Source organism: Phalacrocorax aristotelis, chromosome 1 (assembly GCF_949628215.1).
Source record: "Phalacrocorax aristotelis chromosome 1, bGulAri2.1, whole genome shotgun sequence".
Classification (NCBI taxonomy): Eukaryota; Metazoa; Chordata; class Aves; order Suliformes; family Phalacrocoracidae; genus Phalacrocorax; species Phalacrocorax aristotelis.
The window spans coordinates 23,674,799-23,700,909 of record NC_134276.1 but is presented as its reverse complement, the minus strand read 5'-3'; the positions used below and the strand labels follow the sequence as shown (position 1 = coordinate 23,700,909).

The 26,111-nt window shown below is 42.2% G+C and overlaps 1 protein-coding gene across 2 annotated transcripts in view; it reads left to right on the top strand.

Annotated features, from left to right (window-relative positions):
* FLT1 (fms related receptor tyrosine kinase 1) overlaps positions 1–26,111 on the top strand; it is a 112,355-nt gene that overhangs the window by 40,476 nt on the left and 45,768 nt on the right. For both annotated transcript variants that reach the window (XM_075084226.1, XM_075084233.1), the window contains exons 11-12: positions 14,251–14,365; positions 23,233–23,341. In XM_075084226.1, coding sequence (XP_074940327.1) covers positions 14,251–14,365; positions 23,233–23,341 — 224 coding nt within the window. The remainder of the gene's footprint in view (positions 1–14,250; positions 14,366–23,232; positions 23,342–26,111) is intronic.

Genomic DNA, 26,111 nt, shown 5'->3' with positions numbered 1-26,111 from the left:
TTTAAGCACATGCTTATCTGCAGGGATAGAAGGCATCTCATTCAATTAAACTGGACAAACATTTCAAATTAAGGGTGCTTTTAAGTGCTTTGTGATCAGTGAGAGAGTGGTCAGCGCTTCCTAGAAGCACACAGTTTTTCCAATTACACCTTACTTTGGGATTATGCAAATGGGTGTCTTTCTGTGGCTTTCTCACCAAGAGGTGGCACTAGCAATCTCTCCTTTTGCTGGAACAGGTATAACGTGAAATCCTCCATTTCAAGGGCAGGTGAGAGCTGCATCTCCTCTGTCCTTGTCAAAGGACAAGTTGCAAAATTCTGTGTATTAATGTATTTTTGCTTATGAGTTTAGGAGAAAAGAAATCACAATACCTTTAAGTATGGAAACCCTGTGAAAGGCATGTATGAAAAATTTCAATCTTTTAGTTTCTTTCAAGGGTCTATACATCTATGCATCCTCCGGATGGAAATCTCAGTGTGGCACTGATGAAACAGTTGGAACAGTTGGTTCTTCTTTGGGAGTTGCTGTGCTGCTTGTCCATTGTCAAATATTTCCTCCGTTAACAAGCACACATCTGCACTCCACCACAGGAGAACGTGTCATCAGAAATAGAAATTAATATCCGCAAGCAGGTGTTTAATAATGTGCTAAACTGTGGACTCAATTAAACGCTAATTAGAAGTGTGTTTGAGCAGGTGATCAAAGGAGAAATGTAACAATTTGAATCAGCTATTGGCTCTGTTACAAGGTTGTTTCCAGACTTGCTTCCAAATTGCCTTCATAATTGTTCTGTGAGAATTCTCTTTAACCCCCTCCCCTTCCTTCTCCTTTAAATGCTCATTGAAGAAGTAGTCTAGAGAACACCATTTTTAATGCTTTGCCTAAGAGGAGTGGAATGACTCCCTCTGAATAGTATGGTGACGATTAACTATCACAGAAAGGCAGAAATACCAGAATAATTACATTTTGTCTCCTGCTCCAGGAAGGGAGCAGAATGGACTACTTTGGCAGCTGGCACACCTTGGTCAGGCTGATGTCTGTGCCAGTTGAGGTGTTCTCCCTGAAGAACTGGAGAACCCTTTAACCCCACCTATTTCACTATCCTTCACTCTTTGTGTGAGGGGAGATTTGCCTAAACAACAGATTTAAGGTTTATGTATCTTGAGCAGCAGGTAAAAATGTATCTTATTCTGCCATTACAGCATTTATTTGGATTTGCCTACCCAATGTTAGGCTTCCAAGGCTAAAATATTACAAATAGATGTGCTCAGGTAGTACCTGTTTCTGCACACAGATGTAACTTGTACCTTAAGTTGATAAATGCCCTCAGTGTATGGCAGTAGGGATTCTCATCAAGTTTCTGAGTCCTCTGCCACGGGACAGAGCACACATGCAGAGTAAAAAGATGCCATTGCTGCAAAGACCTTGCAGCATACAGATCTGTTTGCTTCAGATATATATATATATGTATGTTTAACTTTATATCACTTGAGTACTACCACTGCAAGCTGGGGAATGATGCATAGTGCATAAATTTGGTAGTTTTATTTTTGAAGGATTGTTGCCTATGGGCTCCTTAATAGAAACCATTAGGTTATTTGGCTGCTTCTTTCAATTTCTGTTCCAGACAGTATTTCTGTTTCACAAATCTAAAAATACCTCAGAGGATCCCCTTGCTTTTAAATAAAATGCAGATATATTTTAATGCTTTGTGATTAATACAATCAATTTGCTTAACTCTTCTCTCTACATCATTCAGGCCAGTAACAGGGGGCCAGCCAAATTAAACAGCTTTTCCATTGCTTCCTGCTAGCAAATTAAAAAAAAAAAAGAAATTGTTCAACAAATTTGACATTTTGGAATGTAGAGAGATCAAGGTCACTAAAATTTCTTGTTCTTTATTTTCTGTTAAAATTACTTTGCTTAAACTAACTTTATTGCCATTAAATAACCTTTTGTTATTTAATGCTAACTAGATGGATAGGTGGAAAGATTCTCTTATGATGTTCACCCCAGCAAGAAAACAGTCATGAAAAACTGGGGAAAAAAGTAATGTTTTGGAGTCTTTTAAAGCTTATGCAGAGCTAGTAAATTCCAAGATGGCAGGCAAAAGACAGTAGAATATGCAATGAGAGTTAAAATAAAACGGAATTTTTAAATGACTGAGAAACTTCTCTTCCAGTGCTATCTTACTCCAGCTTACTCTGCTGCTCTGTAGCAGACGCATACATTCCCAGGCTGGGCAGCCCCCAGTTGCTTGGTGGATATAGCGGAAGACAGCCCGTGGGACACTTGTCCCACAGTGTCCATCAGCATCCTTGTCCTCTTTCCTATCACCCCGGAGCTGTTCTTTCTGGCTTCGTTTTTGCTCAGGTTGGGTTGTCAGCAGAGGGGCAGCCAGCGCCAGGGCTTGCCAAGGGTCTCTGGAGCCAGCCAGGCTGGGCTCCACCTAAAATTCATCAGCTCTGAGGCTGCAGAACAAGCATCTGCACGCTGGGAACATGTTTGATGTTAATGGTTCTTGACCTGAATCTCTTCAGCAGATTTGTGTTTATCTTAAACTGGTTTGGCAGAGACTGCCAAGAAAGGCACGTGGGATACTGATGTCACTCAGTGGAAGCACTGGTTTCCTCAGCAGTTGTGCAGTGTAATTTGGGGGCAGTTTCTCTCTCTGGACATTTCTATGTGGGCAGTTCAAGAGAGATCTTCATTGTGCTCTGCCCAAGCTTTGACCAATCGGTCCTTCAGAAACTGCAAACAAATGAACATTGAAATTTTACCTTGGGTGTTCCTACGCTCCCACCACCTTGCTTCCTCCCTCCTTGAGCTATAAGTTTTGTTTAGCCTCAGACCCAATATCAGATTATTATTATTTTACAACCCTGCCATCACATCAGTCTGTGGGGTTTTTTGGCTTTCATTTTTTCCTCTGTGTGTGCATGAGAGAGAAACACGATGCTACTGTGGAGAGGCCTACAAAATACAGTCATTGGAAAAACTGGTACCTGATTCGCTGCCCCCTTGACTGTAGTGTCAGGATATGAACTCTTTGTGATGGTAAAACCACCTGAATGGTGGGATTGGGAATGAAGGGGCTGAATACCTGAAGCTGATGATAGAAACGGGCAGCAGGGACCAGGGGCTGTGCAGCAATGCCTACTCTGGTACTGCTGCCAAAGAGCCAGTCTCAGGAAACCATGATGTTTGTAATGCTCCAGTGTGGGTCCATGCTTCTCAGTGGAATCACTACTGGTTTAGAACTGAGTGATGAGAATGGAATATTACCTCCCTTTGAGGCTTGCCTGCAGTGTGAAGATAGGGTCTTGTGAATGATTTTCTACAGAAATAGCTCTCCAGCACTGCACAGGGAGGAAGAGGAGCATGTCGTGGATCTCAGCAAGGCAAAAACCAGATGTTTTCCTTGAAACTTCTGCAGAGATATAGAAAGCCTGAAACTACCATAATGAAAGAGCATGGCCAGACTCCCACTAGCTTCAGTGAAAGAGGAGGCAGGCCATGTGTGCATAGCAGTCTAATTGTGTTTCTGCATTGTTTATGTCAGTGTATTAAAAAGGGACTGAAAGGCAGAATCATTAGGATGTGCTTGGATAGATTATCGGGAAAACCAGATTTGGAACATCCGTGAGGTATGTAAAATGAACAAGTAAAGAACAAAAGTTAATTGTACTTAATTAGAAATGTACTGAACCACCCAAATTTAATTGTTGGATGTCTGCAAACATTGATGCCCATTAGTTTGTCCACAGTGACTGTTTTTGTTCCCCATGCCACCTTCTATTTTCGGGAAGGGGAAGTCTGAGTCCTTAGAGCTGGTAAAAGTAGGTCAGATGCCATTAATAAACAGGTAGTTCAAAAATGCCTTTGTTTAATTTGACATGTGGCCAGATTCTCAGCTCTAAATTCACACTGGCTGAGGATTTGTCTGGTGGGCTTTGTGCCTTCCACTCTCAAGAGGATACAAGAAATCCTCTTATAGTAAAGTAGAGCACTTAAACTTACCTTACATGCAGTAATGTAAAGGTGCTTAAAATGGGTACACAAAAAACTATGCTAGCTATTCCCTTATTTTGCAATGGTTGGGGGAATAGATTAGCATAGATAAAAATCAGACCCTGTGTTCTTCACATACCTTTCAAAAAAATGCAGAGGAACAGACATGAGTGTACATTGCAGCAGTGTGGACTTGCAGAGAATTTGAAGACAAAAGAGAGAAATGAAATAGCATCTAATCTGCTTCAGCCTGAACAAGCAATGTGCTGAAGCATCTCATTCTGTACTTCTACTGTGAGCCAAAAGTCAATCCTCTTAAAACAGCTAGTTGGAATGTATCCTTGTCCTCAGTCAGTATTTTGGGTTTTTTTAATATGTTTTAATATTTTACATACAAAATGCCATATGAGTCAGACCTGGCTTATACATATGCATAAATAAGCTTGACAAATAGATGCTATACACTGAGTACAGTTCGCCCAAGTCTGTCCTCGGGGTAGCACAGTGAATGCACTGATTAATTTATTCTGCAAGCCGTAAATGGTTTCACTATGGGTCTTAAGTGAATCAGAAGTTTAAGCTTTTGGATTTTGGTATTGCTAGTTTTCAATTAACTTTAAATAAGTTTTCCAAGTCTATTTCCAAAATGTTTTAAACCAAAATGCATTATGTTGCCCAAGTAATTTTTTTAATTGGTCATTGATCAAACCTGAAACATTAGGACTACAGTAACACCCAGGTGGTCAGAAGTGCACTGCTTAATATCATACTTTTAACCCTTACTCTCCTATCCCTTTTTCACTTGCTCTTCCTTCTTTTTTCCCCAGTTTCTTTTTCCTCTTGTTGCCTTCACAGGGTGGTTTCTTGGCTTTATGAGGAACAGTCTGACACCTAGTCTTAAGGAAGAACACATAAGGGTCATGCAGGCGGTTGGGTGTTACTGCTTGATCTTTTAATCACTGTGTCGCAGCCCATGGAAACTAAAGCGTCTGACAGGCTGTACGTGGGGACTGCACGTCGTGAGTGAGGCCCTGCACGCTGGCAGTGTCTGAGCCAGTGGGACGTCCCAGCCCATAGCCAGAAACCTGCTCCTGCACTAGCAGGGGCTCTTGGCCAAAGGAAGGCACCAGGTCAAACTCTGTGTGTGCTTAGGAGTGATTATGAATGGAGTACTATTACTGGATCGAGTACACCTTTTACAAAAATATACAAACTTTAGTTAGCATCCTTTTTCCTTTTACGTGTATGGCTTTCAAAAAGCCTTTGCAGAAGGCTTTGAACAGACACGGCGTATGAGGTAAGATTATGCTCATAAAAAAACCATTCAGTTAAAAAATAGAAAACAGAGGTTAAGAGGGAACGGCCAGTTCTTGCAGCACAGGGAGGTGACCAGTGAAGTTTTTCAGGAGCTGGTGCTGGGGTCTGTACTTGTCAACATGTTCAGAAATAACCTGGAAAAGGTGGTAAGGAGGTGACAGAGTTTGCTGATGATACTGAGTTATTCAGATTTGTAAGGATGAGGGCTGATTGCGAAGAAATGAAGAACTATGTGAATCTGGGTATTTGAGTGATAAAGTGGCAGATGAAATTCACCGAAGGTAAATGTACATGACATACATAGGAAAAAACAATCTGACTTTCATGTGCAAAATATAAGTGTAAAAAGGCTGTACATGTAAAAAGTCTGTTGGCTGATTGTTACTACCAGAGAGAGAGACCTGAGCATTGTGATATGCAGGTTTGTGAAAGCAATCACAATCAGCAGCAGCTCAAAAAGCAAATCAAGTCTTAGAAATTACCAGGAAAGAAATAAAGAACAAAATAGAGAACATTGTGATAACTCCACAAAAATCCATAGATTACCAACATCTTTTATACTATGAGCATTTCTGATTCTTTCATCTCAAAGGATGCAGCCAGACTGGGAGGCACGACGGAAGGGGCAACAAAAAGGATCAGATGAATTTCAGGGAATGAGAGGAATGTGTGAGGGATGAGTGAGGAGGGAGGACAAGGCTCTGCAGATCAAAAAAGAGGTGATTTGGAGGGCTACACCATAGAGACCTACAGACTCATGAAGGACACAGATGTCTGAGGATCAGTTGTGTATGTCTTTTCCAGTTCAAGAAGTAGGGGCTATTAAATGAAGCCAGGAGGAGTGCAATTAAGAACACATACAGTGGGTAGCAGATCTGTGAAACTCCTTGCCAGAGTATTTTGGGGGTTTGAAAAGTTTGCACAAAGTCTTGGAAGACAAATCCACTGAAGTGTAGAAATGGCCTCTGTTGTGGGAAGCTCTTGAGCTGATAATAATTGGTGACTGGGGGAGTATTAGGAGGAAGTATCTGAAGTTAGTCCTGCTCTTACTCATCCCCAACCATCTGCTTATGGTCATTGTTGAGACAGGATATGGGGTAGATGGATCCTTGGTCTTATATCCACGTCTGTCAGTATTTTCTCTTCCTGTTTTCCCTCTAATCAACTCCCTTCTCTCCTTAAAAATGTTTCCCTCCATTCTTTCTCATCTCTTCCTTGTTTCTGCCTGCACTTCCAGTCCTTCACTCCAGTCAGCCGAGAGTTGCTCTCAGACCTCTACTAGCAGTGAAGCTGAAAACAAACCATCTTGAAAAACACCACCTCTGTGCAGCAGTAGCTCTTTCATCTCCTCTACTGATCATTAGAAAGTGGAAAGGGTGTCAGCTGTGCTTCCGGCTTCTCAGCAAAACAGGGAGTATTAAGGATTGTGTAAATAGATTAGTGAAGAATTACTCTTTTTCTAGAGCCAAGAGGATCCAGTCAGGACAGCAAAGAAAAGGAAGGGAATTTTGGCATTATGATAAGGAAGGTGGTGGGGATACCTGGATCTTGGAAGGCTACAGAGGTGAGGTTATATCTAGAAGTCGAGTGAGCTGTTAGAAGTGACTTATGCCAGAAGGCTCTAAGCAATATCTTGACCTTTATATATGGGGAGCTTATCTGGAAATAGAAGAAACAGAGAGCAGGAGCAGACGTTGCGTATACAGGTTTCACGGCCTTTCTCTTAAGGTTTCTGACTGCTCAGCCAAATCAGAAAACACCTTTTCCTTTTAGTACAACATAGACAGTTAAAATAAAACACTTTCCCAGAAAAAAGTTCTAGGGACTTGCGGAAACCTCATGCTTTGGGTGATAAGTCTGCAGTTCCAGCCAACATTCAGCTCCTCTGTGGAGGACATGGTTGGCACTCTTGGAGAGGGAAAGTGGAGGCTGAGTCACAGTGACCACATGGGAGATGAGAGTGTTACAGTCTAGCAAAGGAGGTAAAGGAGGTGGATAAGTAGGAAGGAAGGAAGGATTGGCTGAAATATGATGGTATTCTGTGTCCATGAAGAATGTTAAGCAGTGTGAAGCAGGAAACAGAGGGTCAAGAAGCAAAATACATTTATCTGATAGTCAACTGAAGGTGAGAAAATTTTAGGTCAACTCAGGATGTGCAAAAACATGAAAAATAACTTTCTAATGTTGTTATGTTCCCTGATGGCCAGGGGTCTTAAGTACTAGCAAATAAATTGGAAGCAAGATGTGTTTTTCAGTGACCCTCAGTCTCAGGCATTTGTATCTGCTGTTGTGAATAGCTGGTGTTGCATGTAGAAGTGATATTTCTTCTTTCCTGTGGAAATGTGAGCATGGGCCGATTAAGGGTTGAAAGGTGGGATAGGTAAGACTGCTGTTGATCTAACTGCTTCTTTTGAGATAGTTCAGATCAGTCAGCTTTCTGTCCTACCATACTGTGGTAGTTCAGGGCAAGCCATAATGTTTGGAAAGGGCGGCTGTGAAAGAGAAACACTATCCATTTATCTGGCTGAATGTAGATAACAGCAGGAAAGGCAGTGTGCAGATGTCAAACACTTTCTTTTCCATAGAGCCATGGCGATGTGCAAAAAGACCATGAATGCCATATATCCTCCTGTTTTCAAAGATGCTCACCAGGAGGATGAGGCATTCAGGACATTGGGGATCTCCCCTAGAGAATGCACTTTCCCTCTAACTAGTGCCCTCAATGGGGACACAGAGCATCCTACAAAACAGAATGCAACTCAGTCCTCGCTCTGGCAAGTGAGCAGGGCACCAGGGCCCCAGCCCAGCCTAATTCATTGAGGCCACTGAGAAATCCTCCAGCCACCCTGCAGCTCAGCAGTGAATAACTTTTCAGCAGAGCTATCAGCGTTCAGTGTACTTGGTCACAAGTCCACTCCTATGCTGGAGACCAAGGGTGAGGACCGGTGATGGAGGGTTGCTATTCTCTGGGAGTCGTGAGTGCATCTGAAGTGAGATGGGCTGGTGATGTTCCCTCTGTTCTTGATGGGCAAGCGTTGACACTGCAGTGGGCAGTGGTAGGAACCAGTGACAGTGGGAGCAGAGAGGTGAAGGGCAGAAGAATGAGACAGGCAGAGGATGAACCTGTACCACTCTCACCGGGACTTCTTGTTTGGCATTCCTCGCTAAGCTCCTAAATAAATATAAATAAACAAACTACATTATGTGATGTAAACTGTACTCAACTCCTACTATTTGTAGACTATTTCCTCCTAGCCCCACTAACCCACGTACCTTGTGTGAGCATATGTATTGAGGAAGTTGCTTGGGATGAACTCCCAGCTGGCTGCAGCTTTGCCACTGAACGCAGTGAGGCTGGCATTTCACCCTCTAACTGATTATTTTTGACCTAGAGAGGGAATGCTTGGACCATAGCTCCTTAATGGACAAGCGCATTATAGTGTTACAGCCAAAGGTGGTGGAGCACACTGGCAGGAGGCCAGCACGTGTTCTCCCCCTCCACCCCCATTAAGCACGTTTCACAACCTGTACATGCTCCCTGCTACTATTTTTCCTCTCTGTTTCCTGCCTCAAATCAACTCAATATTCCCCAGGACACATGGCTATGCCAGCCTCGCACTACCAATCCCACAGCGCTGGACGCAAGGCACGGAGCAGACGAGGCCCATGTCATTCAGATTTTTTTTATAACTTCCAACTGGAAAACAGTGCCTATATATTCTTTACAATTCCAGGAATTTCCAGAGTTCCTGTCTTAAAGTTAGTGTTGTCACCACCCCCGCTCGAAAGATGTGAGTCAGCCCAACTTGAATTTGTAACAACATTGCCCCAGTGCTGCTAGGAATTGATTGCTGTCCCCAAAAAAGGATAGACGCTGAGAAAAATATTGTGCCTGCAGTTAATCACTCTCAAAAGTGGTTGCCACCAGTGACAGGATGGCTTCCTCTTGCGCCTAGTACTGGTGCAATTGCCAGATGCTACCTCAGTAAACAAGAGTGTGACTGAAGCTGCCAGTGGCTTTGCCAAGAGGAATGCTTAGAGAATTGAATGGGATGTTGCAGGAGGGAAAGATTGCAATGGCCTCCAGCATCACAGAGGAAGGTTTGGAAGGAAGGAGCTGAGAATATGGGAACACACATGATGAGCATTTTTCCAGCTGATATGGGGATCAAGGCTCTTCTGCTGGTATTTGTCACTGTGATACTTGAACTGCAAATCACAGATCTGTCTCCAGGATAGGGATGAAGATGTGTCTGGATGGAAGCTGAGTCTATGGCTTTCATTTATGACTGTTTATCATACAGAGAGTCAAATCTGTCCTATCAATAAGTAGACAAATCCTTTACCTCAGCTCTTATGCTCCACTATAAATCACTAGGGTGACAGCAAAACCACTTTTGTTCTGAGACGAGTAGTTTCATAGGCAGGACTTTAGCTTGGAACTGGTTTGTAGTTTGATTTCAGTGAAATATATCAAGATGACATGGAGTACACTCTTACCCTGGAAACTTTTCCCTGTCGATAGTTATAAATATACCACGCTATTGTGCTTGGCATGCTGTATGCTAATAGAGGTGAGGGCTCTGAAACTCATTAGGAAAGGGAGCGGGCTGTGGAGCAGAGTGAGGACAGTGTGAAGCTAAGGTTGATAACCATGGCCTTGTCCAGAATAGGCCATGGGAGTTTTCTTATCTCTCTTTGGCAGGAGGTGCTGCTAGCTTCCTGTGCGAAATCAGGAGCATATGCTGCTTTCCTCTTGTTGTTTGGCTTCCTCCGCTGCACAAGACGGTTCCCAGCACTGTGATTATCTTTGCATCTTCAAACATGGCACACTCTGCTTCCTCAAGGGCTTGATGTATTCTTGAGAAGCAGGCTGGCTCCCCTCCCCCAGGCCACTTCTCTAGGGCCCCTGCCGGTGCCAGCACCACACATCACAGACCTTTTATAAAGCTGAACTTACTTGTGGTTGCATAAACCTCCCTCCAGCCCTTCCAAAGAAGTGTAAATTCCCAAAGGTAAGGGTGGCAAGCAGGTCTGCTGGTGGAGCTCACCCCGTGCTGCAGGCAGCCGGGCTTCCCCCGGCTCCCAGTGCCAGCAGAGCGGCTCTCACCCCTCCTTCCCCCCGTGCTGGGCTTCTCTTGAAACCCGCAGGAGAATTAACAGCTTCTGTTTTGACAAAGGAACAGCCTATTTCTCAGGCTCTCGACACAAAAGATGAAGCGTGCCTCTGTGTGTGTGTGCACACAGGCAACGCACATGTGAGCACGCACGCAGGCACATGGAAAAAGTGACTTACGGGATGAGAAACCTGATTGCTCTGCTTCTGCCACTGCTCAACTAAGGCAGCAGAGTCCGATTACCTTGCCCTGAGATTGCATAATATTTATAAACATACATTCATACACAAACACACCGTCAGCATTTATTATGTAGGATCTCTACACGTGCATAGCTGCACCCACAAAGTAGGGATGTGAAAGGATCTGCGGGAAAACAGGTGTAAGAATTGCTTAGAAACGTGCTGGTGGATATTAGCTTGCTTATCAATCTCTGTGCACAGTGTGTGATTTTTCATTAGCCTAGCAGTAATCCTGCTGTAAGCATCCCTGAAGATGCAAAGCAATGAGGCTCATCCTACAGTGAAACATTTCAGGAATTTATGCACTCCAGAGGTATCTGGAGTAAGATTCAGATATCCAAAATTCAGTGGGATTTCCCTGCAAACACAGGCAGTTCTTGCTGCAAATAGGATACCCTTGCTATTTTACTGAGTGGATAGTTTGAAGTAACTTGTAATTTCTTTACAAAGCTTGAAAGTACATAGCTGATGTTATCTGAGGACACACGCAATGAAATATCAGTTGAATTAATGGGAAGATGATTGTGTATTTTGGTCCCAGCCAGGGTAAATTTTTATATTTTCATTTTTCTCTCTTTCTTTCCAAGCATCTGTGCTTAACACAAACATTTGGTTTGATGACTACGTCTAAGTTCAGTGGAGCCTTTTTCTATTACAAAATGCCTGCTGATAGGAGGTGAAGTCAGGTTAGGAGGCAGGACTCTTAATTGCTCCCACTAGTCCCTTCCCCATCTCTACCCGATGATGCTGGCTAAGCGGTGGCTTGACGTGGCACCACTGGCAGCAGCAAGGGGAAGGATGAAGGATGATTGAGTACTAACATGACTAACCAGCTCAGGAAACTGGAGGTGGCTTGTGTTCTCTGTCCCTAAGCTGTGTTCGTGTATTTGAGGTTAAAGTGAGAGCATTTGACAGCTGAGGAGAGAAAGTATCTGGTTCTATATCCAAAGGGACGAGTCTGAGTCTTGTCCTAGACTTTGCCTGGCAGCCACGCTGCAACTGATTTGTAAATGTTTGCTGATCCAGCAGACTGTGGAGCCAAAGTGGCGCGTATGACAGTACTCCCATCTCCCGCTGCATACCGTGGGCTGTTGGATAATGTATTCTCAGCTTGATAGTGATTAATTCTTTATTAAAACCATGGACAACAGCTATTAAGTGTATTTGATTTTCTACTATAATTGCATTAACATTGTAATCGGCAGTTTTGGAGAAAGTATGGTAAGTGAAGTCAGTAGACTTCACATATGTGCCTCCAGGGTTAATATTTCATCTAGTGTTTTACATGTGTTTTTCTTGTTATTGTGATGTTATTGTAATTACGATGGTGGTTTGTATTATGGTATTAATGAGTAATCAGCACCCCATTGTGCTAAACATCAACAAAGACATAACACTGTCCTCATCCCTAAGACATTGCAACCTAAATACGTACAGTCTTCATCAAGGAATTATGAGGAAGAGTATAATAATAACTAAGCCTGGAGGCTCCAGAGCTGCAAGAAAGGAGATTGGAGATGCCTTTCAGAGCTGCACAAGCAGTTTCTTAATATGCATTGCACCTTCTTTCCAGCCTTTACCAAAATATGTGTCTCTGTAGGTCTTTTATAGTAAAGAGCACAATTATTCAGCATTGTAACAAAGAAACATAAATTCATTCTGTAAGGAAAGGTACTGGTTTCAATCAGTTTTAAAAGATAAAATTTTTAAAAATTATTTTTTAGAATGGATGAAATAAGATTTTGGGGTCTCTGTCTTCCTATACAGAGATTGCCTGAACATCCAGTCACAAGGATGTGCCTTTGGTACTGCCTCTGTGTGTGCCTACGGTACTGGCATCATGAAATAAATTCTGATACCTGCTGTGGCATGGAAATGTTATCACCTTACCAATATTATTATGTCTTCTGTGTTCTAGTCTTGTTACAGAACCAGACTTCCCAAAGCATTAAATGCGCAAAGTAAATGGCATCTACCTTTCTGAACAACTTTTAACCATTTTTTTCCCATCTGAATGCATCACTGTCTTAGTGCAGCTGTCTTTCATCCAACCTGACCTCAACAATCCTGTATTAGAAGTTGGCTTTTAAACCACAGTCTGGAGGAAATATTTGTGTAGATAGGGCTTTCTTGCTGTGCTATTACTCCCTGTCCTCTCTCCATGCATGAATGACCATGGCCTGCTCCTGCTTTTGGCTTTTTCAGCTCGCTAAGCCTCTCAATGCATGTTAAGAAATTTGGGCAGACTGTCTTATACCCATGCTAATGATTACAGCCCAAGTTAGTTTACATATCGTCATTTCTTTAAGCTGTAATATCTACTAAGACACTGGCCAGTTTGATGTAAAGCTGCACAATTAAAAACAAGCATGTAAAGTACCATTGATATTATAAACAACACAAACTTTAAGCAAACTGCACAGTTAGCTGAAGGGAAATGAACCTCATTCTTTGGTCAGGATTGCATCACATGCTGTTATCCAGTCACCAGGCTTTAGAGGTCATATCTGCAAACAACTGATATACATGACAGAACTATTTGATTACAGATACTACAGTCAGTATCTTTCAAATCCATGGAAGATCAAAGGAACGTATCATATCTGAAAGAGCTTGACCCTGCTGAAGGGTTAAGCTCTGCTGTTGAAACTGGAATTGAACAAGCAACAAGTAAATTTTGGATGAAAAGCAACACTAGATATCCTCAAAGAAGAATAGGGACAGACAGCATTTAAGAAGCATTCCAATGTGTTTATTTCCATGTGTACCAAATTAGGCGTTGGGAAACAAATTAGCTCTACCATGACCACACCTGAATATTCTGATTAGAAGCCAATTTGTTGCATAAGGCAAAAACATTTTTTCCTTGAGATTTCCATTCATTAACATGACTTTGATTTTTTCAGATTAAATGAACATTTAAATCCTTTTGGCAATTAGGTATAGTTTTGTTTAACTTTGTTTTGTGAATTTGCAGGATTGTGGTTATTTTTAATGTGTGTCTTGTAATCATCAAATTCCAGTATTGATTTTTTGCCATTTTGTAAACTGAACTAAACAAAACATTCAGAAATGAGAACTTGCATCATTTTTCATGATAACAAAAAAACCCTGCACATAGTGAAAAGGCATCCAATACCTTATGGAATGGATGGTGAAACAAAGATCACTTGTTTTGAATTTAATGCTGAAAATAATATGAAGCATGTTTGAAGACAAACCTGAACCATGACAAAGGCTGAAAACAGGAGCATTGGAAATGGGATGTTGGGCTTGCACAGCCCTATAATTAGGCTCAGATAATAAATTCTGACTTCCTAGTCCACAGTGGATTTAATGTTAACACTGACTCTAGAGAGCTGATATTCAAGGAGGGGTTGCGGAAGTGGATCCAATCATCAGGGTCCAGGCCTGAAGATTTTGTGAAAAGTAACTGTACTTGCCTGGTCATCACAGCAGTTTCCCTGGCTGATCACTGTTTCCACAAGAATTATTTTGTTTTATGTGTTGAAAGTTTCAGTCTCTCACCAAATGAATAAAACTTGAATTTTTGTTGTCTTCAGGCATGGCTTTTGCTCTTATACTGAAGGATCTTTCATCCTGAAAGCTGGCAGCAACATAGGAAACAGGATCCAGAGCATCACTGAACGAACGGCTGTAATAGAGGGCAAAAATAAGGTATGATTCCTAGGAGTAGAGAACCTTTCTATGTGACAGCATGTGTTGAAAAGGCACTGTAAGATGCTGTGAAGGCAATGGCTTTGGGAAGAAGCCAGTATTTTTGTATTGTTCAGATTTGAAGGGCTGCATGCATGCAAATAATTTCCACAGTTGGTATTTATCTGCTGAGATGTAGAGATGTACTTATTTCTGCATGCATTCGTGTTAAGGTAAGTGGCATGCCAGGAGAGTCTATCAGTGGGATTCACCATATTTGCTTTCTTAGAGCTGCTCTGTAGTATTTTGGGGCACCTCAGGAGCACAGGGGCAGGGTTCCAGGCCATCTTTGATTCATTTTGTGACATTGCACAATTTCCTGTTGTTTTTTTTTTTTCCTATGAGAATTAAGCAATTTACTCTCATTAGAGAGTTTGTTCACAGATGTGGCCCTAGATTATTAGATGACCAGGTTTTTTCTTGCAATAAAAAATTTAAAGGGCCAAATGAATGCAGATTACAGAAGTGAAATTTAAGAGAGATCTCAGTCAGAGACAGTATGGTGGGATCCATCCCAGCTGCATTAACTGTCTAAATGTTGTGTCTAGTCCAAGGCAAGCATCCCTTTATGGACCATGGGGAGATGCAGGCAATGCTGAAGGATGAGTAGGCCTGTTGTCTGTTGGTGTCTGATGTGGGAGAGAAAGCCAATGAGATTAACATGCCAAGGGGCATGGAAGATTCTCCATCAGTTAAAATCTTCAAATCAAGATGTTTTTCTAAAAGATGCCCTAGATCATTTGCACTTCCCTGGGTTAGACACGAGACTGATTTGGTGCGGTTGGGTAGCCTGCACTATGGAGGAGCTCAGGCAAATATGCACAATGCCATGCCACTGTCACAACATCTGGTTTCACAGACTGGTTTGGTTTGTGGCAGTAATGGATGAAGAGATTATAAATTTTAAAGCCTACCTTATTCTAGCCCTGTCATTTCTGAGGACATTGAAATGGTTTTTGTAATTCTAAGTGCACTGAGAATATAGGTCTCCTTTCCTTGATAGCTGCCTTCAGTCTTCCGCTTGTGAAAATGGATATCAACTGTAATTGCTCTCATGTTAGGGCCCTTTCACAGACTGCAGAATAAACAGGGCTTTGTGTGCAGCCAAGAATCAGGCCTGGGACTGCATTTTCTCCTGCTGTTGTGTTATTTAGAAAGTACCACAGGTGTTCATGGCACTATTTCAGTGCATGGGAATGGGCTGAATCCCAGAGAGGCATTTGCTCTATTTAGCTGTCCACCTCTGTGTGCTTAAAGATGAAGGCAAAAATGGGAGCAAACAGCTTCCTAGGGGAGGTTATCAAAGGAAAGCACATGAAAAATGAGATGTGAGGAGTGATTTGAAGGAGAAAAGGGAAATAATTTCCAGCACAGGAACACACAGTCTATTCCAAAGGGAACAAAGGACTATGAGAACCAGTTATTTTCCAGAAGGAATCTAGCCATGCTATGGTCGAAGTCTTACCTGCTCACCAGGTGCAGAAGGAGCTGTCTAATGACCAGACCTCATTCTCCTTGTGTGCCATGCATTTTGGAGACAGTGGAAGAGCAATGCCTCAAATGTCAAAGCAACTTCTAGTCAACAGCAAACAAATTCCTCCCTGGAGGAAGATATTAATAATGGGTCCTTGCAGCAGAACTCCAGGTTTTGTTTGAAGTCTTTGGCAAGCAGCCCTTTGTAAAAAAATGTGCCCAGAAATGAACCAAGGCATGGGCTTTGCATGTGTTACATGGAAATTTTGCAGGGAAACTTAGTGGTTCTCCTTGGTATTCCTTGTCTTCATACTCTTTAGTTTGTCTAAGAAAGGTCTGCTTTATTCTTCCTGGTCCCTATGGGGAATGGGAGGTTAGTGAAACAATCTCTTTGCTCCACTTTTTCACAGCTTTCCTAAGGTTTCTTCATTTCTGCTGCTGTTCCATAGCTTTTCAAGCACAGCTGGATTGCTATTGTAAATAGAAAATGCTCTCTAAGCCTGTGTTCCTGGCCAAACTGTGAGTTGCATGATTTGTGCACACTCAGCTGCTCTAGAGCATCCAGGATTTTTTTTTTTCCATGGGAATCAATAGCTTTTCACTCTTTACAGTCCAAGAGTCATTCTTGGTGTCCCAGAGCAAACTCAAAGGGACATGGTCCGGACAAAACCCTTCCTCATCTGCTGGGATATTGTAAGACTGTTAATAGCACCAAGCTCACTGAATGCAGCACGTCATCACAAGTGTCTGGCTCCAATGGACTGCTACTGTGAGCAGTTCTGCTACTGCAAACAGCTATGAACAGCTCTCTGAGGCACTTCCACATCAATGGAGTCCTGCTATCTAAACAGAGTGTCTACCCCACTTCCACATCCAAGCATAGCTTACATGGCAAAAACAATCTCAAAGCTCAATGGAAACAACAAAGACATAGGAGACAAAGCAGTAGGAAATGGGTGAAGAAACTCAAAAAGTTGCACATTTGCGTTAGCATGAAAGGAGAAATGGGGGTGACCACAGGATGAGATTATTGTAATCAAGGGAAGAGATGGACAGTGAATGGTCAAAAGGTTTCTTTTAGCAACCAAGGTAGCTGTTTTCACCTTGCTTAAAGACATTGTGCCAGTTCCACCCATTTCCTGTACGTGCAACATCTGAGTCCCTCCAGTTTGGCCCTTCACTGTGGTAGGCTGATTGGTTGTTTGTTTGTCTGTGGTTATCAAGGTAGCCACAAGTATATTTTTTAAATTTAGAAAAACCTCAAACCCTGCGTCTGTACAGTTAAAGTAATGCAGGAAACCTGTGCTACATTATTCTTCTGGTGACAACAACTGTGTTTTAGTAACATTTCCGTTGAAGCCTCTCTAAACAGACATTGAGAAACTCGAGTGGTATAATGGAAGAACTTTGTAACATAAGCCATAATAGTTAATCATGAGACAACTCTTGAAGTGATTTGATTCCCCCACCCAAAGTTTTCATTCTTATTTTGTTGGACATTTCAGTGACTTCCTACAAAGTTGGGCTATTCTTAGGCTTATCATGTAAACAGGTCACAGACACCCTCCTGTCATTCAGCTGCTAAAACCCATTACTTCTCAGTATTCCCAGCTAAAGCTAACTGCTATGTTTAACTCGGGGCGAATGCTGAGTATTATTATTATTAGCATGATCAGTGTTTATTAAAATGTCAATCTGTGAATGGTCTGCAATAATGAGGTACAAAGAGCTGGTTCATTCATTGGTATCAGTGCATACGTATTGGGTATATGTTCTCTCCTGTGTGTGCACGCACACACTGGTTTATCAACAGCTTTGAAAGAAGGAGACAATACTCCTTGTACAGGTGTACAACAGACAGGGAGTTGCAGGGGAGGTGGACAAAGATCCTGGGCATGGAGAATGCACGGAAGAGCGCTAAGAAGGTGAGTTCAGATCAGAGAGAGTAGAAAGTGTTGGCCAAGAAGAAAGGATAAGTCCAATGGAAGGAGACAGTAGACAAGAGGACAGTTGAGTACAAGGACAAGTTGGAGGGAGTGGGACAAAACCCCCTTGGTTTTGGGAAATAACCTACTAGAGCCACATTCTTGAGAACCAGAAACGGAACTGAAGGTCCCTGACTGCCCCACCCTCTGCTGCTAGCAAACGTGGTCCCACTGACAATAACAGGTACCACAAAAGCTGGTCTGTGTCACAGTGCATGCCTCCAGGAACTATGTATAAAAAATAGTAATGCATGAAGCTGTGGTTTGTCATTCGTGTGTGTGTGTGTGTATGTATGTATGTCTATGTATGGCCTTGTTTTCCACTGCATAAATACCTTACTGGCACAAGTTTTTAGTGGTCCCATCCCTTGTGAGTGACAAAGCCACTTAACTTCAGGGAAAATGGAAAGTAATGACCTTGTAACAGGATTCTGCAAGACCAAAACTAGGCTCGCCCTCGTCCATCCCTGGTTTGGCTGGCAATGAAGGGTCAACCTGACGTGTGCTGACTGTGGGTAATATTAAAAACTGTGACCATCCAACATAAGGGTGGAGTGCTAGATAGTCAGAAGAGTCAATCCTTCTCGGACCTGACTGATAAGGTGTGACCATGCAAGATAGGACAGGCACATTTCTCCTGCATCTTCTATGCCAAGCCTTAAACCTCTAGCTCTCTTCCATGTCCCCTCATTACTGACAAGAAGAGGGGACTGTATGTGTTCTCAGTCCCTACACATGCCAGCTGTCTGACCAGCACATATGTGCTGACTGGCCATCTGGAACCCAAAGCAGAAGAGAAACCTGTTTAGCTCACTACAACATTCATGTTGATCTTTGTCTTCTACCAGCAGCTGGCTCTCATGAAAACATGAGATCTTATGAGCTTTGAGTTGTATGTCAGTTTTGGTTGAAATTGGGCAATGGGTTCAAAACTTGCTGAGGGTATGGGGGAGGAGATGATACTGGCAGACAGATGGGCAGGCTGGGAGGCAGATGGACAGACAGACAGTGCAATCTTCCTAGGAAGACAGACTAAAGATAGCAGTGGTAGTGTAGCTTGCCTCTCTTCTTCCAGCACATTGTAACTTCTCTTGAGGCCTTCCTGAGCACTACTAGAATCACTGTCAACACTTATAAACAGATTGCTGGGAGGTGCCAGCTGAGTCAAGCCCTTGGTGAGATTAAAACTAGCAGAACTTGGCACCTGCCTCTGATGAGCTGCAGCTCCCTCCAGCTCCTGAAATCAATCCCCTCCCGCGGTGCATGAGAGGGGTGTGAATTGAGCGCTGCCTGACTCTACTTATGGCCCTGGGAAGGAGGGCAGGGAGTGCCTGTGGTATAGCTGTCCATAGCGTGATCTTCTGCGTGAGTCAGCTGGGTGCATTAAGTCTCATGGCCTGTTTGAGCTGGACAACACATGATTCAGGGAGAAACTGCAGCTCTTCTTGCTAACAGCAGTGACTTGCCTGTCTGACCCAAGGGGGAAGTGGGTGCTCTCCTGTGTGTGTTCATGTCCTGCTATTGAAGATATTTTGGTGTTTCTTTTGTGGCGGTCCTGAAGGGGAAGCGTGTTGTCCAGATGTTCTGCACTGATGCTCCTCGCCAACACGAGGCATGCAGAGCATATGTCTTTGGTGTAAGCAGAACAATCCAATGGTGTGCTGCCAGTATTTCAACACAGGTCTTCCTAAATAATATTCCTTTAGCCAAAGATGAATCCGAGGGGGTGAGGAGTGCATATTTTAATTTCTTTCCCATTTTTTTTAACAAATATGTTTTCTTAAAAGAATAACTAGGAGGGATCAATAATATTTGGAAGACTTGCATGAACCTGCTTAGTGCTGAAAGGACAGTATTTTGGTTTTTTAAATGTATGGACTCTTTAGAGAAGTTAGTGCAGCAATGTCTAGATGGAACATGTTTATGCCTGTGTCTGCAGAGACCTTCTAGGAATCAGGAAAGAGTCAAGTTACCAACCATTTTTGGAAACCTTATCTTGCTTCTCTGCCATCAGCTGGTGGGGTGGGAATCCTCTATCTCAACTACTTTGAGATAATAGAAAGACAAACTGACCCTCCAGGGGAAAGACTGGTGCACCCTGACTCCTAGCACAACAGTCATGACAGTTGCTTTGCACTCTCTTTTCCCCCCAGTCTTTTCCTCAAGAGTTTCCACCATGAACAAATCTGTAAAATCTTTTTCCACCTCCAAGGATTTCTGCGTATACCTCTTTTATTTGCTGGCAGAAGCAGCAGCAGTGTGGGATTTCCTTCCCTAGCTCTTGGCTTTGAGATGAGCCTGTAGTGTAATGCTTCAGCTGAGATGATGGGTGCAGAAAGGTGGAATGAAAGATCAAAGCTTTGGTAGTAAATGGGGTTTGTGGACAGATGATGCTCAAGGTGCCAAGCATGCCCGGAAGGATTTTCCCTGTTCTGTCTGATCATGTCAACTGGATTCAGACTTTCTGTATATAATGCTGTTGCAAATCCAGGGCCTGAAACTCTCTGTTGCAAAGCCAGATGATACAAGGCTGTAAGAACTTTTTCTCTTCCTCCTCTTGCAGCAATAGATGTATAGAGGAACCATGTAGCACTGACTGATCTCAGCCAGCCATAATTGCTCAATAAACAACAACGTGCCAGGCTTAGTTTTGTACACACTGCTTCTCTGGTTGGTTTTGGCTGGCATCCACAATGTAGAACACAGACTGCACCACTGGAGGGCTCACAAACTATTTAAAGATATATTATCTTATCCTTATGACTAATTTATAAGCTAAAAGATTTATGCAGAGACATGTCTCTAAAATATTCTGTTCTGTTCCAAAGTCAGTCTTGCTTTTTCCTAGACACTATGGCTTTCTCTTCTTTAGTCAAGTAAACATACCAATGACTGCTTTTTGCCACCAAGGCCTGTTCATAAGATTTACCTCTCTTACCCTCCAAAAGACATTGGTTGCATGGAAGTAGCCTCATGGGAGTCATCCTTGGCCCGTGCTAGAGGAGACAGTGCAAGTTGGTCAAAACCAAAACAATACTGGGGAAAAGTATTCAGCTTAAATTACTGAATTTCGGTGCTGAGGAATGTTCTCCAGAGTAATTTAATATGCAGGAAAAGGCATAAGCTATAACCACTCCAGTCAGTAAGTGCAGTCATACTGCTTAAGTGTGACTTTATGTGCAGTCCCCAATGTAATAAAAGTAATAATCAGACCATAGTGGGCTGGAGCAATAAAACTCAGGATGCACAAGTTTTCGTTAAGTACTAATACCTGGTAATGTCAGGACAAAATGCATTTTTATAATACGAAAAGATTTCCAAACCATTGGAATAATTGAGGGATGAATAATTGACACATATTTTTCAGGCTCAGAAATGCTTCAGTTCTGGGTGTAGTAGAATAAAGCCAGGTGTCCTGAAGTCAGAAAGTAAGAGCTTAATTCTCCTTCACTGTGCATTTTAGGTCACTGTTCCTACCTGGGCAAAGTTGCTATGAGGTAATACCAATTAATGCAAAAAGGCTAATTTTGTGGTGGAAAGTCTGGAGGGGCAGAAGCAGTTTTTAACCACCCGCATTAGCCATCTGGCAGATGTTATGGGACTTCCTTCTATTCTGAGTTAGTGTTGATAAAACGGCTGCAGGAATCCTACTGCTGGGCCCTGTGTCCACACTTTACAAAATTATGTTTAAAAACTGGAAGGAATTCAAAGAGAATGACAAAATATAGACAGGGCTGGACCCGTGCTTTATAATCAGGAATTTGTAGAGGTCAGCCCACTGAATGTAGCAAAACAGGATGATTTTTTTTTTATGGGCTGTAATTATCTATCTGCTATTACTGAGCCTCTTTCATCTCACAGAAGAGCCAAAAAGGTAGGTTAGAAAAATTCTAGCTAGAAATGAGATGTAGTTTGTTAGCAAACAGGTAGCTGACCACTGAGACAGCTTAACAGGGTAGAGGTGCTATTAGCATCACTTGTAGTCCTGAGTTTGCCATAGGGCAGCTTTCTAAAAGAAATAAGCCAAAATCAAACAACCTGACTCCACTGTGTTTGCTTTAGTAGAAGTAATAGACTCTTTCTACTAAAGAATGTTTTGGGAAACCAGGCAATGTATATTATTTAGGGGTTCAACAAGGAGTTTGGGGATAGCCATGAAATCTCTGAGTAGGAGACATAGAAGCAGTGCAAATGTTCAGCTAGTGTTTATGTGGCAATGTAGATAACCGGTCCTTATTTATTACTGACTCACCCTCTTGTCTCCGGACTCCAGCAATCAGGCAGACTTAAAAGAATGTATTAATTGCATAAAAATTATTTTGAAGGTTTTTAGAAAAGCCAAATAATTGCAAACATCAGGATTCTGCGGCCACACAATTTCCTTTCGTCACTGCCCCAGCTCTGCCTGTAATTCCAGCCAATGCATATGTTACAGAAGTAAAATGGAGACCAAGACAGAAAATTAAGCTACAAAGTTGTACCTGAGAGCATGTCCCACTGCTGAGCTCCATGTGCATGCCCCACATCTCAGCTCCATATCAAAATAACATCTCAGTTGTTTCTGCATAATTTTCTTCTTTCACTTAGCGCTCAAGCCATTATAACACGGCTTTCTATCTCTGTGAAGGTATAAGTCTTATTATTACAATATTTTTTATTTTTCTAAAGGCACATTAGGCGGTGTCGGTCCCTGGCCTTCCAAGGTCCCATCTTGCAAGTCATATCACTTTGTGAAAATATTTAGTGTGCTGAACCTCTTAAGATGGTGATAGTATACAATGTAAAGAAACCTGACTTAATATTATTTAATAATAGAAATATGAAGTCCAAGAAGAGGAAATACTCCAAAAGAGGATGAGTAAACATCTCTTTTGCCCCTGTCCTTTCTCACCTGACACTTGAGAAAATGAAAGAGAAATCAAATGCATTTAGTGCCAAAGGGAGCTAATTTTTCTCCCATCATTATCCAAGCAGCTGAGGCATTCCTTACCTATTCCCTTTGCCGTCTGGCTGCCCTACAGGCTGCTCATCTCCTTGGGTGAACCACATTGTGTCACACTTCATGTTTTGTATCTCATCATTACATCAGAAGCAAGAGGTAAATCAACCTGAAAGACACATTCAAAGATTTTTGGTTATGATGGCTCTGATAATATAAGGGTCACCTAAGGAGCTTGTTTTCTATTATTCTTCCACCCTTTCCAAAACTGTATATGGTGACATCTATTAAATAGCCCCAGTGGTGCCTGTCGCTGAACGAATGGAGAGACCGAATCATGGGACTGTCAACAGTGACTTAGGAAAAAGGGAAGGGAAGGTTTAATTGAGTTCCTGACCCAACAAGAGCTAAACCTCTTCTCTCTTTCACAGACTGCTAGCACTCTCGTTGTAGCTGAAGCAAAATCTTCCGGAATCTACAGCTGTGTGGCAACCAACAAAGTGGGAAAAGCCAAAAGAAATGTCAGCTTTATTGTGACAGGTAAGATCTAGTCCCCATTGGAGCCAAACATGTTTCCTGGTCCTGGGTTTCTAACTGTTAGGCCGTTGTGGCTTTTTTCATATACCACAGTCTGAGAATTGTTGTAATGTGTGCACCTGTAAACTCAAAACATGATTTTGGGTGATCCTGGAAGGGTTTTTCACAGCAGGTGGTCTGGATTTCTAAGAAGGACACCGAATTTGGTGAATGACTCATCCCTCCATCAAGTATCCCACCATGCATGACACAAATTCTCACAAATAAAGCAACCTCTAATTCCCCCATTTAAACCACCTAGCCTCTGCAGTCATTCCATACATGACATTTTAGTGTATTTTCATACACCAGTAACCAGTTTTGTGTGTGACACCGACGGTGTCTAAAGCCTCATCCTGCTGCCGACCAGGAGATCTCACAACGTAGTGCCCAGAGCACTGCTGGTGCCTGCAGGCAGAGTCGTGCCAGAGGAGGGATGCCTGGGGTGCCTGGGCAGCCTCTCACAGCATTCAGGGACTATGGCAACTTGTAGGTAGAAAAGTGGCAGGGTATAACCTAGAGAGTTCTGCTCCCTTTTCTGAGAAAGACAACCTTGGATGTCATTTGGGCCATGGTACCGAGAAAACTCATTGTGTTAGCTGCACATATGAGTACGTTACCAGTTATTTTTCCATTACTAGGTATATGCAAGTGTTTGCAGGTTCAGAAACAAATGATTAAATATTTTATTTCAGGAATTACTGAAGAAAAGCCACAACGAGTTTTTGAGAATAACTACTGCATTATTTAGATAATGTCTGCAGATGCCATAACAAAAGAAGTGTTTTCTGGCAAAAGATGTCATTTTGTTAACAAAGTGGCTGTTCATAGAGCATTTAGGCTGATGACAACTTTTAGTGTACGTCATTAAAGACATTAAATTTGTTACAAAATATGAGAAAAGTCAAAAAAGTTAAAACATTCTGATACTTTAATCCCAAAATCATAATCATGGAGCTGAAAGGTGAAAATAATTTTAATGTATCCTATTTAATTTTTGTTGTTTTTCTTACCTGTTTCTGTTGTCAGTCTCTCGCTTATCATTCTGATGAGTGATGTAAGTGAAACTCATCCTTTTACTATACTGAAAGATATCAAAAGAGAGTAGACACACACTCACTAGATTTGGTTAAAAAAAAAAAGAAAGAAAACTTCTTTGAAAAATGTCCCTCCTGCTGATTTTGTGGACCAAAATTTATATTTTTAAATATTCTGACTAGCTGTAGTAATACATTTCCACATTTAGAAAGTGCCAATTATCTATAAATATAGAAAACTGGTAACAAGCATGAGAAGTAGTTATTGAAGTCTAAACAGATGAGTGACACATAAGCAGGTTGTTTGTTAAAATGCAGAAACAAAAAGAACATCTCCATGTTCTATTAATGGATGTGACAAGAACATTTGCCACCTTGAAGATGACTGCTGTCCTCGCTCTCAGATCACAATTTTGCTTTCTTCCCTATCCTTACATTGTGTCTTCTTGGACAGAAATCTAAATGACACATAGTTCTCCATAAATGAACATGCCAATGGAGCTGTATTCTCATCTTTATGTAGGGACTTCACATGTAACTTCAAGCAGCCACCAAGAGTCACTCATGGAGGCTGTCACACTTTTCATGTGCAAGATGCTGAATTTGGCCTTCTCTAGCCCTTATTCCTCAGTCTTCAAAATGTCACATGGAAGATCCTGAAACCAAATGAAGGTGAAGTTTGGTGGGCTCCATTTGTTGTACCCAAATCTCCCTTTCAAAGTTTTGGTGGAGGTTTCGGATATTTTAGTGCTGTGACATGAAGGAGTTCGTTTCCCTACTTACACTCGCATTCTTAGATCTTGACCAGGGATAGAAGGAAATCCTTCTCCTTGATACCAAAGCTTGCATGAGAACATGCAAAATATTATTACTTTCCTTTGAAGACTCTTATATTGGCTGGTGTTCAGAAAGAGGAGTGGCTGCTTTATTATGGCTTGGACATTCTTAATATCTTGACTGGTGACAAACTTTCTATATAGGGTGGTGAAGTTGAAATGCATTTGTCCTTTGAGTTCCTGGAGATGAGCACTTTGATTATATGACATGGAAAGTCCTGATCATCCACTGACACTCAGTGGCACTGATTGAAGGCAGTTTGTTTAAACAATGCTGCTGTTTTGTCCCTACAAAAATCAAGTTAGGCTCATTCTTCTGGTTTGTGCACATAGCGCATCGGTTAGGCTCGCGCAGTGTAATCATAATCCTCCTCCATCAGGCTGAGACCAAACTGCTGTGGCTGGCTAACAGCCTGTGTTTCATATGCATAGTATTTCCTTCTGATGAGTCCAAAACCAATACTTCAGGTCTCATACGACAGCATGGAGCTAGTTTTTCTTATGTTGTTGGGTCTGCTGGCACCATGCGAAGCTAGCCTGAACCACACAAAAATAGGTGTAAGAGAAGTGTCTACGCAGGAGAAGGTGATCCCTTGTTGGAAGAGGAGCTGCTGCCCTTTGTAAATGGGAGAAGCCAGAAAGGACTCTAAAGAGCAGATGGAGACAAAGTCTGTCCTGAATAGGAAGAATCCCTTTCCTTGGAGGCAATCTCCTTCAGGCCTTATCCTGAGGATTAGAAAACACATGTGCTCCAGTGAAGCAGCTGTGGTGGTGTAAGGAGTCTCTTTTCTATAGGCAGAAACCATTGGGAAGGTGGTGGAAAGGCAAAGCTTGTCCCAGCAACCCTAGTTTGGCAGAGGC